The 14,208-nt window shown below is 37.5% G+C and overlaps 1 protein-coding gene across 37 annotated transcripts in view; it reads left to right on the forward strand.

Annotated features, from left to right (window-relative positions):
• RIMS2 (regulating synaptic membrane exocytosis 2) overlaps window positions 1-14,208 on the forward strand; it is a 366,091-nt gene that overhangs the window by 135,683 nt on the left and 216,200 nt on the right. For all 37 annotated transcript variants that reach the window (XM_080646601.1, XM_080646603.1, XM_080646604.1 and 34 more), the window contains one exon: window positions 7,373-8,298. In XM_080646601.1, the coding sequence (XP_080502727.1) occupies window positions 7,373-8,298 (926 nt within the window). The remainder of the gene's footprint in view (window positions 1-7,372; window positions 8,299-14,208) is intronic.

The raw sequence follows: 14,208 nt of genomic DNA on the forward strand, positions 1-14,208 counted from the left end.
TGTCTGAATTCTGCGCAAATGGTTGAATGGTGCTGCCACATCGACCCTCGTTTCATGTGAAATTCAGGAGACCAGAAAACAGGGCAGTGCTTTTGCAACTCCCCATGCTTCCCACACTGGCCTTTTCTTAGTTTTATTTAAGTTTATTAGAATACTTAAATTAAATTTTCAGAAGTGTAATAGTAACATCTAGATAATTCGCTTTAGGTATAAAGGGCACCTGTGGTGTTACCTTCTTTTCTGTTTTTATTTTTTGAATGATTAGAGGCATTGAGAGGTTAAGTGATAAATTAGAATAAGCAAAGCTTGATTTAAACTCAATGTCTAACCAACGTTTTAGTTTATGAAACACATTTTTTATAAAATTTCTACAGAAACTACTACTTTCTGCCCCCCATAACCCCTTTGGGGAAACATTCTCTTGAATAATTAAAAAGAAGTTCTAGAATAGACCTATTAAACCATCATCTTTCATTATCAGTATACATTTCATAGGAAAAGCAGTGTAGTAGACTTATCAATAACAAACACAATGAATTTTGTTATTGTAAAAATGTTATAATTCATATAGGAGAACACGGCTTACAAATTTCTGAGTCTGTGTGTTTTGAGTATATTGTCTAGAAATGCCTTGGACGTGGGATGCATTTGGTGTTCAGTATTGTGAGGCACTAATCAGCTAAGTACCATAATCCTCCTTACAGGGTACATTCTCACTTGACCTGGAGCTATATGCAGTCACATAGTAACAGCATTAAAGAATAATGTTTTCCTTAACAGGCCCGTTCCTAGAGGATTTTATGACTCCATCCGTGAATGCATGTTGTTTTATGTGTAACTTTTTAGTCATTGGCTTTTGAAATAAAATGATTGTAAGCAAACAGAGACATTCACATCATGTGATTAAGGATGGCTCCTGTGGTTTTGCTAGAGCTAGAAGGATTAAGCGAAAGCACCGCCTAGCCCTGTGTTCATGCATTTTTGTCAACATGATGCTTCGTGCGCGACAGATGTGCATTGGTTGAGCAAAAGGTAAAACTGTAATAATGTGTTAAATATTGTGATATGTAATAAAAGATACATCTGTTTTATGGTTTTTAATGAATATTAATGGTTTGATTTGTTAAAAGCTTTTTGTAGGACTTATAGGAATGGACCCTATATATTTCATGTTTTACAGGATTGTATACTTCTTTTAAATCCTTGATTTAATGTGTCTTAACAGCTTCAAATTTCACCATTTGATTGCAATGTTATGTTTAAACTAGATGGTTAGCATTTGCAATTGAATTAATGAGGTATCATTTTAGTGTATTTAGTAGTATCCATGCGGTAGAAAGCTTTAAAAAAGATGGTCTTTTTTTCAGATTATTGATTCTTTAAATGTCGTTTCTATTTTTTCATTTATAAAATGATAATTTTTAAAATGAGCTCTATAATAAAGATTATGAGTAAGACATTTTCATATACATAGCACTTAACTGTAATAATATAAAATTTGAACTTACAGAAATTACTAATTTTTAATTCTTCACTCTACTTTCAGTGTTCTTATGATTTTAAAAAATTACATAGGTCTTAAAAGTTAAAAACATGAATATTAAGACTTAAGTTTCCATCTAATCGTTCACTGTCCTTATAAAAGTTTTTACATGTTTACTGAATTATATTTTCAGAAACTTGATTATTTTATAGTATATGTATGGTCAGTATTGATATATACCGGTGGTATAACAACAGAAACCACATAGGAATGTAAATGTTGTAAATATTAAAATAGAAACTATGGTAAAAATGTAATGAATTACTGTACAGTATATGCATTGAGACTGCCTTTGGGAAATTGGGAAAGTGACTTTAATTGGGAAAGAATCTTTTCATTTAGAGTTTCCCATCAGTCAGTATAATTTTTAGACATGGAATTTTAAAGATTCTAATTGGTAGTTTCCTGCTTAAACTATCCAGTCAAGTGTGAATAAATAGCCAGAATATTTAGAGATATGTAGATTGGTGGTTAGTCCATATTACAACAGTTATAAACAATGAACAGAAATGCTTCTGATTAAAGTAGAAATAGTATATTTCTATATGAGATTTTCTATAAACTTGTTCCAATTAAGGTGACTATAATATAGTGAAAAAGAAAATGATTCTAACAATCTAGGTTTCAATAAAGAGAAGATGAAAAGGTATTAGGTTAATATAAATATATAAAGTGAATATAAATATATACTGATACCGTATTGGTCAGAAATTGGGATTGATAGAATGTATAGGCATAAAAATTAAAGCACTATATAATGCTACAAATATATTTTATTCTAAAGAAAGGCATAATTTTGGATTCTGCCTCTTAATTTTTCATAGTCTTTGAAGGATTAAGTGAAATATAATATCTTAGATGAGTTGCTCCATTTTTCTGAATTATAATTTATGGATTAAATACTGTTAAATGCTTCATGATTATTTAGGGAAGTTTATAAATTATCATTATATTATTTTACCTATAAAATACTTTCCAACTGAAAATAATAAATACTAAGGCTTGATTATAAAAACCAGTAGCAAAGCTAGAGATTAGAGATACAGTAGTTGAATTTTCATCAATTCTTGAAAAATATGTCAAAGTAGAATATACAGTAATTCACAATATAGTTGTTAAAAATTGTTTTGACAGGGTATTTTAATATTTTGGACTAACTAATATTAGATTCTTCTTTGTTTGGTAAGAATATTCTTTAGAATAAAATCTTACCTTACTTCTAGCATACCTTTAATATACTGTAAGGTAACTTAACCATATTTTTAGAAACCTAATTCCATGTTAAGTAACAATGACAATAGTTATTCCAATTTCAGAAATTGTGACCACTATTCTATTTTTACTTAAATCCAGTACAAATCAGTATCTACAGTATGATTCACATGTTTCAGGCAAATTTCATAATCTCTATAACAAAGTGATTGCTGGATTTAATATTGAATTCAATTTATTGAAGGTATTATTTTTAAAAAGCACTTACTAGTATATGACTTGCTAAGGACTAATTGTTAATATTCTTTTTACTGAATTATCTAAGTAAATATTCTTATTTATTAATAAAATGGAATATATTCCTTGTGTTATTAAAGGCTCAACTATACTTTATTTATATCCTACTTACTTTCAAAAATTCATGTTAATTCCTCAGGGACTGAAGTATTTTATTTTTTATTCTACTTCTGTCCTATAAGTAGATGTTAAATATATTACTTGATGTTAAATATATTACTAGACATCCCTAAGTTGCAAAGAGGTTTTGTTCTATTTAGTTGTAAAGTGATTGATACTCAGAATATATTTTGCCAAAGAAGTCATTTTATAAACAAGAGTTGGTTTTTGAAGCCCAACAAGAGCCAAATCCTATCTAATAAAAGAGTAATATGCAAATTGACCATCACTCCAAGACAAAAGATGGCTGCCCCCATGTGGTCAAAGATGGCTGCCCCATGTGGACACAAGATGGCCACCACACGATTGCCGCAGGGGAGGGCAGGTGTGGGCAGTTGGGGGTGACCAGGCCGGCAGAGGAGGGCAGTTGGGGGAGACCAGGCCAGCAAGAGAGGGAAGTTGGGGGGACCCAGGCCTGCAGGGGAGGGAAGTTGGGGGGAGCAGACCTGCAGGGGAGGGAAGTTGGGGGGAGCAGACCTGCAGGGGAGGACTGTTGGGGGGGGACCAGGCTGCAGGGGAGGGCAGTTGTGGGCAATCAGGCCAGCAGGGAGGGCAGTTAGGGGTGACCAGGACAGCAGGGGAGGGCAGTTGGGGGGGGGCAGGCCTGCAGGGGAAGGCAGTTAGAGGTGACCAGGCCGGCAGGGGAGGGTAGTTAGGGGCAATCTGGCCTGCTGGGGAGCAGTTAGGTATTGATCAGGCTGGCAGGGGAGTGGTTAGGGCAGGGGTGGGCAAACTTTTTGACTCGAGGGCCACAGTGGGTTCTTAAACTGGACCGGAGGGCCGGAACAAGAGCATGGATGGAGTGTTTGTGTGAACTAATATAAATTCAAAGTAAAGGAGCAGAGGGGAGAGCAAGAGAACCGGATAGAACAGCCGGATCTGGCCCGCGGGCCGTAGTTTGCCCACGGCTGGGTTAGGGGGTGATCAGGCTGGCAGGCAGAAGCGGTTAGGAGCAATCAGGCAGAGGCAGGTGAGCGGTTGGGAGCCAGCAGTCCTGGATTGTGAGATGTCCAACTTAACGGGCGGTCAGACATTGCTTAAGGGGTCCCAGATTGGAGAGGGTACAGGCTGGGCTGAGGGGACACCCCCACTCCTGTGCACAAATTTCGTGCACCGGGCCTCTAGTTAACATACTATAGAGTTACACTACTAATAAAAGTAGTTCTTTCCTTTCACTTGAGGTGCTGTTTACTGCCAGGGCACAAAAGGGAAAGGAAATAACTAAACTATTTTAGCAATCAGTGGGTTTCAATATAGAAAAAAAGAACAAGCCATGAAAAGTAGAGATAGTTTAAGGGAGAATTAATTAATCAGTTCTCTAATTCAACATGTGTTCTCTAATTCAGTGGTTGAGCACTTCGAATGTTTCAGCCTCCTTAGATACAGGTTGCCAGTCCTCATGAAGCCCAACATTTTAGAGGTATTATTGGTAATCTTGGATAGAAAGGCATAAGATTACCCAGGGAAGTTCAGTGAGGAAGAAAGTCACTATTATGTTGAATTTCCTTTAACATTTTCTGAAAATTTTTACTTCATTCATATGTTTATGTATAGCTACATAATTTCTTATTTAGCTCATATTGAATTTTACACAAAGTAGAATTTATTTAATCAAGCAACCTCTAAATAAAATTTAAAAAATTATTTTCTCATGTGCCATGTAAATCTGAGAAACACTAGAATTTTACTCTTGGAACAGTATCAATTTATTGATATTAAGTAAGGCTTATGAATGACTTTTACATTTCTAGAGACAGTCTATGTTTATTAACTTAGATTGGAAAAAATTACATATTTTTTTACATACCAAAATGTATTTGAATTCTTAGCATGAACTCTGCATCTAATGGAGGTTAGATGGTCAGTTTGAGAAGGAACTGATGCTTTCAATTTCTTCAGAGAAATTCTCATTTATCTCAGTATTTTAGTAAAGTCTATAGATATAACTAGCCAGTTAGTGAGATATGAATATGCTAAATATATTCATCTTGACAGGAGTATATCAGTATTTTTTTTTGCGATGCTTTAATCTTTCATTTAGGCATATTAACTTGATGAAGTTGTGGTATCAATATCATAATATCATAGTTCCTAAGAAATTGGAGAGTTTTAAAATAATTTAGCCTCTTGTCTGGCCAGTGTGGCTCAGGGGTTGACCCATGAACCAGGAGATTACCGTTGGATTCCTGGTCAGGGCACATGTCCGGGTTGCAGGCTCGATCCCCAGTGGAGAGCGTGCAGGAGACAGCCCATCAATGATTCTCTCTCATCATTAGTGTTTCTATCCCTCTCTCTCCCTTCCACTTTCTGAAATCAATAAAAACATATTTTAAAAAATGGGCAGAGGACCCCAAACATACTTCTCCCAAGAAGACATGCAAGTGACCAATAGATATATGAAAAGATGCTCAACTTCACTAGCTGTTAAGGAAATGCAAATCAGAACTACAATGAGATACCAGTTTTGTAGCTTCTGATTCCTAGATTAAAACCTTTCCTACTTGGAAAACCTAGAGTGACTTCTGTTTTCCTTAATGAACCCTAATTGATACATTGACAAACTGTATTGCAGATATGGGGGAAAAGGGAGCCAGGGACACAGAGGAGACTTTACAGGACAGGGATGCTGTTGCTGGGTTACATCATTCCACATGTATCTTTTCTCTGTTCTTGCTTTTGGGTCAAAAAATATTGTCTAAGAAATTCACAACTGTGCTCTCTCACATTGGTCATCTTTAAATTCAAGCGATCCCATAAATTCAAGTGATCCCACTATTTCATTATCCTGTTCATGTCTTCTGACACAATTTTCACAGCAGTTCTTCTAAACCTCTTCTGTCACATTCAGCATCCCAGTTTCATTGCTTCTCATGGCCAGTCGTTGACATTTTCTGAGTTCGTGCCAGAGAAGGGTATATTTTGTTGACAAAAAGTATTAACACTGAGTGTGACTGCAAGGTCCATCTGGCTGTATCAGTGTTAGAGGGGCAGATACAATTTATAGTATCTTCCTCTGAGGCTGTAAGGAATAGGAGGGGTCAGATGTGACCCTTGAGAAATGTCATGGAGCTGGCCTATCGTCCTTAATGAATGGAATAAGAATAGCAGTCCTTTCCGACTTCAGGGGTTTTGTGGTGAGTAAGTCATTATTGTCGGTCCTTATTTAAATTGCTTATTTCAAGTCAGAGCAGAAAGGAAGGGTTGGAGCTAGGATGATATGAGGAGGACTTAGAGGAACTGATGCTAGAAGCGATTTACATAGGTAGATGAATGAAAAATGATTTTAAAAGAAGTTTATCTTTATTGTTGAAAGTATTACAGATGTCCCCCTTTTTTCTCCATTGACCCCCTCCACCCCACTCTCCCCTGCGAGGCCTTCACCACCCTCTTGTCTGTGCCCATGGGTGATGCATGTATGCGTGTAAGTTCTTTGGTTAATCTCCCCCCCGCCCCACCCCCTATGCCCGCCTTCCCTCTGAGCATCGTCAGTCTGTCCCATGTTTCTGTGTCTCTGGATCTATTTTGTTTGTCAGTTTATGTTGTTCACTAGATTCCACATATGGGTGAGATCATATAATACTTGTCTTTCTCTGACTGGCTTATTTCACTTAGCGACCAACACTTAGCTTTAGTTAGAAAGTATTCAATTCTTGAGCCAAGTCAGTTTGACTTCATTGTTATTTTTTAAAATTTCTTTATTGATTGTGGTATTACATATGTGTCCTTATTCCCCCATCATTATTTTTTTAAGTAACTTTCATACCAAGGTGTGAGAATGGAGAGAAGGGAAGATGGAATTTTTTTAAAGTTTCTGAATAACAATTGGGAGGTAGCTGAAGCTGGAGCCAGGGAAGGAAATTAGAATAAAGGCTGTTTTACAGCAGCAGAATTTGTTGGTTACCTAAGTTCTGAATAAGTATATTTCATATGTAGTGTATCAGTGTCTTAATAACCACACCAAAAGTACCTTTTAAATTTCCTATTTGAACTAAATAGAATGAATATAAGTAAAACTTTGGTTTTGGCATGACTTTGAAATGAAATTTAAAACAGGAGCAAAAGAACCATTTGAATTTATCCATCACCCTCTCTGTGAATCAGTAAAGTGTAGAATTACTTAAACGTTGCTCTTCTCATCGTTTCTTCCCTTTGATTACTTAGGAAAAGAAGTCCATCCGTGTCCAGAGATCAGAACAGAAGGTACGACCAAAGGGAAGAAAGAGAGGAATATTCACAGTATGCTGCTTCAGATAGCGCAATGCCCAGATCTCCATCAGATTATGCTGACAGGCGGTCCCAGCGCGAACCCCAGTTTTACGAAGAATCTGATCACATAAATTACAGGGACCCCAACAGGAGGAGTCACAGGCATTCCAAAGAGTACATCGTCGAGGACGAGGACGTGGAAAGCAGAGACGAATATGAGAGACAGAGGAGAGAGGAGGAGTACCAGGCCCGCTACCGCAGCGATCCCAACTTGGCCCGTTACCCCGTCAAGCCACAGCCCTACGAAGAACAAATGCGTATTCATGCCGAAGTGTCCAGAGCACGGCACGAGAGACGACACAGCGATGTTTCCCTGGCCAATGCCGAACTGGAAGATTCCAGGATTTCCATGCTAAGGATGGAGCGGCCATCAAGGCCAAGATCTGTGTCGGAGCGTAGAGCTGCCATGGAAAATCAGCGATCCTATTCCATGGAAAGAACTCGAGAGGCGCAGGGGCCAGGTTCCTATCCACAAAGGACCACCAACCATAGCCCTCCCACCCCCCGGAGGAGCCCCATACCCACCGACAGGCAGGACCTGCGGCGTGCAGACTCCCTGAGGAAGCAGCACCACTTGGACCCCAGCTCCGCGGTCAGGAAGACGAAACGGGAGAAGATGGAGACGATGCTCAGGAACGATTCTCTCAGCTCCGACCAGTCGGAGTCCGTGAGGCCGCCGCCCCCAAAGCCTCACAAATCCAAGAAGGGGGGTAAGACGCGCCAGGTGTCCCTGAGCAGCTCGGAGGAGGAGCTGGCTTCCACACCCGAATACACAAGTTGCGATGACGTTGAGATTGAAAGTGAGAGTGTAAGTGAAAAAGGTAAGCTGCTCCTTTATGGGCACACGGCTCCCTGCAACTGATGAGGGTTCTTTGTTTCAGGTTGTACCTCCGAGTAGACATTTAAAAGTTAGATATTCACTACTTTTATTTAAAACGTGTGTTATTGGTGTTGGTCGTGTGAAGAAAATTTCCAGTTCTGAAATATAAAACATCCTCTGTAAGTCTGTTGATTTTAAAAACTGTTTTGTTTTGTGTGTTTTGTTTTTTTTTGCTTTGTTTCTGAAAATTTTCTTGCACTACTTGATGGCGTATTTTTATCGATTGGCTACGTAACCTTTTTTTGTGTTTCCTTTTAAAAGTAACAATATGTTTACTATAGAACATCTGAAAAATTCCTCAGAGTGTGAAGAGTGAAATATAAGGTATCCATAATCCTTTCCCCCAAATATAACCATTATTAACATTTTGTTGTATTTCTTCCCTTTTTCCTATGTATGTGTTATGATTTTTTTCAATTGATATCATATCACTAGTTTTTCTCAAGCCATTAGATATTCTTCGTAAGGGTATACCACAAACTAACTATTCCTTTACTTGGGGGCATTGCAGTTGCTTCCAGTTGTTATTATAAATGATATTATAATGGTCATCTTTATGCATAATTTTTGCCTATATCTCTTAATATTTCACAAATACATGTTTGTGCTTTGATTTTTTTAAGCTTTTACTTCAGATTAACATCCTGCTTTCCAAAAAGGTTATAACCCTCCATATTCCTGTCATATGCTTTCATCATCAAATAGGCTTGAGCTTTTGGGCTAGATGCACCATATCTGTGCTATTTGAATACACCACAAACAAAGCTATCTCATTTTAATTTGAATTGGATTGTGTGGTTGAATATTTTGTATGTAAATTGGTGTTTGATACCTTCTATGAATTATCATTCCATTTATTTCTTCTGCCCATGTTCCTATTGGGTATTAATTTGTTTTTGTCTTAATTGATTTTATAAGAGCTTTTTATTTGCTCATTTAACTGTCATCTGTTCCAAATGCATTTCACATTTTGATGTTTACCTACTAATTTTCTTTGGTCATTGGGAAATATTGAACATAATATAGCTAAGTCTTTATGTTCTTTGGTGTGTTTTTTTCTGTTCCTTTTATCTCCAGAAAATCTTTATTTATCCCCAAATTAGTTGAATATTTAACTCTAATTTCTCATGATTTTATTATTAATTTAAAAATTTTAAACTTCTTAATCTTTTTGTAATTTATTTGGGTGTACGCCAAAACACACCAGATAGGTGAGTATCTAACTTGAATCCCTTGTACCGTCCTCCGCCACCTCCACACACACAATTTTCTGACACTGTTGGAGGAATAATTGATTTCATGTTTATAAGAATGAATGGAGATCAATAAAGGAATTCAAGAAGGCAGCTGGATGTGAAATGAATATTGTATGAAAAATAATTAGAAAATATAAATGAGAAGGAGTTTACATTCTGAACTAAAAACAGAAAATGTGATTTAAAAGTAAATAATAAGAAACGAGGAAGGCCTACATGAAGAAAGCTATAAAACGTGACTGGGTAACATACAGGAAGAGATTCACTTCATGTTCCTAACTGGGAAGGCCCAATACCCTAAAGATGCATATTCTTTTCAGATTATCTCTTGGGAATAATAACACTTCAGTCATCATCTTAATTGGCTCATTGAAGTATTCTATTTCTAAAGTTATACTGGAAGGCGTAGACGAGGAAGAACTTAACTCTTTTACCACCTCTGCATCTTAGGTTCATTGGCTGGGATCCTATACATTAGACTGACAAAAGACACATTAACAAGAGAAAAACAAATTTATTATCATGTGCATTGCACATATATATAGAAGCACTCAGCCAGGAGAAACTCAAAGGGGTGGTTAGAATTTGGGCTTATATAACACAAGAACAATACATTTTTAGAGACAGGACAAGACAAAGGAAAATGACTTTCAGCTTCTAGGGCTGACAGGTTGTGGGAACTAATGGAAGATAAGGGCTAATTTTAGCAAGGTTTGTTATGTTGACTCCTGTGGTGCTTATAAGGTCAGGAGTTATATCCAGCGGTTAACTTCTGTCCTCTTGATAGAGAAGGGGGAGGGGTCCTTTCCAAACACATGACAAGCTTTTAGGCAGATGGGGAGAGGGCAGGGAGCTTTTCTTGTATTTGCTTCTCCTCGCCAGGCCTTCACTACCCTATTGTCTGTGTCCATGGGTTATGCATAAATGCATACAAGTTCTTTGGTTGATCTCTTCCCATTCCCCTCCCCACACCTTCCCTCTGAGACTCGACAGTCTGTTCCATATTTCTATGTTTCTGGATCTATTTTGTTCAACAGTTTATTTTTTTTCATTAGATTCCACATATGAGTGAGATCATGTGATATCTGTCTTTCTCTGACTGGCTTATTTCGCTTAGCACAGTGGTCGGCAAACTCATTAGTCAACAGAGCCAAATATCAACAGGACAACGACTGAAATTTCTTTTGAGAGCCAAATTTTTTAAACTTAAACTTCTTCTAACGCCACTTCTTCAAAATAGACTCTCCCAGGCCGTGGTATTTTGTGGAAGAGCCACACTCAAGGGGCCAAAGAGCCGCATGTGGCTCGCGAGCCGCGGTTTGCCGACCACTGGCTTAGCATAATACTATCCAGGTCCCTCCATGCTGTCTCAAAGGGGTAAGAGGTTTCCTTCCTTCCTTCCTAACTCCCTTCCTTCCTTCCTTCCTTCCTTCCTTCCTTCCTTCCTTCCTTCCTTCCTTCCTTCCTTCCTTCCTTCCTTCCTTCTACTGCTGCATAGTATTCCATGGTATAATTGTACCACAGCTTTTTTATCCACTCATCTACTGATGGGCACTTGGGCTGTTTCCAGATCTTAGCTATTGTAAATTGTGCTGCTATAAACATAGGGTTGCATACAATTCTTTCTGATTGGTGTTTTGGGTTTCTTAGGATATATTCCTAGAAGTGGGATCACTGAGTCAAATGGGAGTTGCATATTTAATTTTTTGAGGAAACTCTGATTCCATAATGGCTGCACCAGTCTGCATTCCCACCAGCAATGTACTAGGGTTCCCTTTTCTCCACATCCTCACCAGCATTTGTCCTTTACTGATTTGTTGATGGTAGCCATTCGGACAGGTGTGAGGTGATACCTCATTGTTGTTTTAATTTGCATCTCTCTGATGATCAGTGGCTTTGAACATTTTTTCATATGTCTCTTGGCCATCTATCTGTATGTCAGCTTTGGAGAAGTGTCTATTTAGGTTCTCTGCCCATTTTTAATTAGATTGTTTGTCTTCCTTGTGTTAAGTTATGAGTTCCTCATATATTTTGGAAATTAACCCTTTATCAGGTGTATCATTGGCAAATATTTTCTCCCATATAGTGGGCTCTCTTTTTATTTTGTTGATGGTTTCTTTGCTGTGAAGAAGCTATTTATTTTGATGTAGTCCCATTTGTTTATTTTCTCTTTGTTTTCCTTGCCCTCGGAGATGTAATAGCAAACATATCGCTATGAGAGATGTCTGAGATTTTGCTGTCTGTGGTTTCTTCTAGGATTTTCACGGTTTCACAGCTAACATTTAAGTCTTTTATCCATTTTGAATTTATTCTTGTGTATGGTGTAAGCTGGTGGTCTGCTTTCACTATTTTGTATGTACTTGCCCAGTTTCCCCAAAACCATGTATTGAGAGACTGTCTATTCCAATGTATGCTCTTGCTTCCTTTGTCAAATACTAATTGAGCATAATGGCTTGGGTTGATTTCTGGGTTCTCTGTTCTGTTCCATTGATCTGTATGCCTGTTCTTGTGCCAGTATCAGGCTGTTTTGATTACAGTGGCTTTGTAGATAATTTCATATTGGTTATTGTGATACCTCCAACTTTGTCCTTCTTTCTCAAGATTGCTGTGGCTATTTGGGGTCTTTTTTTGCTCCATATAAATTTTTGGGGTATTTGTTCTAGATCTGTGAAATATGCTGTTGGTATTTTAATAGGGATTGCATTGAATCTATAGATTGTTTGGTAAGACTCATTATTTTTTTATGGCCTAGAAATATTCCATTGTATATATATCACAGCTTTTTTATCCACTTGTCTGTTATGGGTACTTGGGTTCCTTCTGTATCTTGGCTACTGTACATAATGGTGCAATGAACATAGGGGTGCATATAGTCTTTCAAATTAGTATTTTGGGTTTCTTCAGACATATACACAGAAGTCGGATCTCTGGGTCATAAGGCAGTTACATTTTTATTTCTTGAGGAAACTCCATACTGTTTTCCATAAAGGCTGCACCAGTCTGCATTCCCACCAACAGTGTAGGGCAGGGGCGGGGGGGAGGGCGTTTCCCTTTTCTCCACATCCTCATCAATACTTGTTTGTTGCTTTATTAATAAGCCATTCTGACAGGTATGAGATGATAGTTTATTGTGGTTTTAATTTGCATTTCTCTGATGATTAGTGACATTGAACATCTTTTTACATGTCTATTGGCCATCTGTGTGTCCTCTTTGGAGAAGTGTCTGGGTCCTCTCCCCATTTTTAAATTGGATTTTTTAATTATTATTGTTGAGTTGTCTGAGTTCTTAATCAATTTTGGATACTAACTCCCTTATCGTATGTATCATTGGCGAACATCTTCTTCCATTCAGTAGCTTGTTTTGTTTTGCTGATGCTTTCCTTTGCTGTGCCAACCTTTTAAGTTTGATGTAGTTCCATTTGTTTACTTTTTTCTTTTGGTTCCTTTGCCCGAGGAGATATATCAGAAAAAAATATTGCTAAGAGAAATGTCAGCTATTTTACTGCCTTTGTTTTTTCTAAGAGTTTTATGGTATCTAGTCTTACATTTAAATCTTTAATCCACTTTGAGTTTATTCTTGTTTATGGTGTAAGAAGGTGGTCTAGTTTCAATTTTTGCCTGTATCTGTTCAATTTTCCCAATGTCATTTGCTGAATAGACTTGTCTTTACCCCATTGCATGTTCTTGCCGCTTTTGGCATATATTAATTGGCCATATACATGTGGGTTTATTTCTGGATTGTGTGTTCTGTTGAGTTCTCTCTCTTTTTTTCAATCCCTTCATCCCCCTTACCCTCCACCTTGCCCCAAGCAGTCTGTCTGCTCTCTATGAGTCTGTCTCTATTTTGCTTGGTGGTTCAGTTTGTTCTGCTATATTTGACTAACTCATCTGGGAAAGTTACACATGCATTGGGCTTGCCTTTTCTGCAGCTTGTGTGCGAATCTGCCTATTTTCCTTACTAGGATACATCCATGATAATTACCTCTGCCTTCTGGGAATCATGTCTTCTCTACATCTGTGCCTTGCATTTGACTATTTTCCTATCTGTCATATCGTAGTACTCTTGTTTGCTCACAGGCTTATCTTCCAAGCAGGGAGCATGCTGGTTTCATCTTACACATAACACTTATGCACAGCATCAGGCAGATAACAGACATGCAATAAACTTTTTTCTATCCTGAGTTAAATTAAATTGTATTAAACAGAATTTGGAAATAGAGGTTGAGAGAATATTGGTTTACAATGGTCTGTTTCACTGAGGGTTAAACAGATCTGTATGTTCTATCAGTTAAACCAGATTCTTATCAAACTCTTATCTGAAACCTAATAACTATTTCTGTTTAATGGCTCTTGCATTAATGATTAATTTTAATTTTTCCTTTCTCTTCTGCTAATCCTTATGCGGCATTTATAATTTAAATATTAATCCTTTGTAGTGGGTCTTCGTTCTTTTTTTTTTTTTTAAAGGTCTATGGCCTTTTAAGACCTAAATTCAAGTCTTTTTTTTTAAAAAAATAAATCTTTATTGTTCAGATTATTACAGTTGTTCCTCTTTTTTCCCCCCATAGCTCCCCTCCACCTGGTTCCCACCCCAC

This window comes from Plecotus auritus (assembly GCF_963455305.1).
Source record: "Plecotus auritus genome assembly, chromosome: 11".
Taxonomy (NCBI): Eukaryota; Metazoa; Chordata; class Mammalia; order Chiroptera; family Vespertilionidae; genus Plecotus; species Plecotus auritus.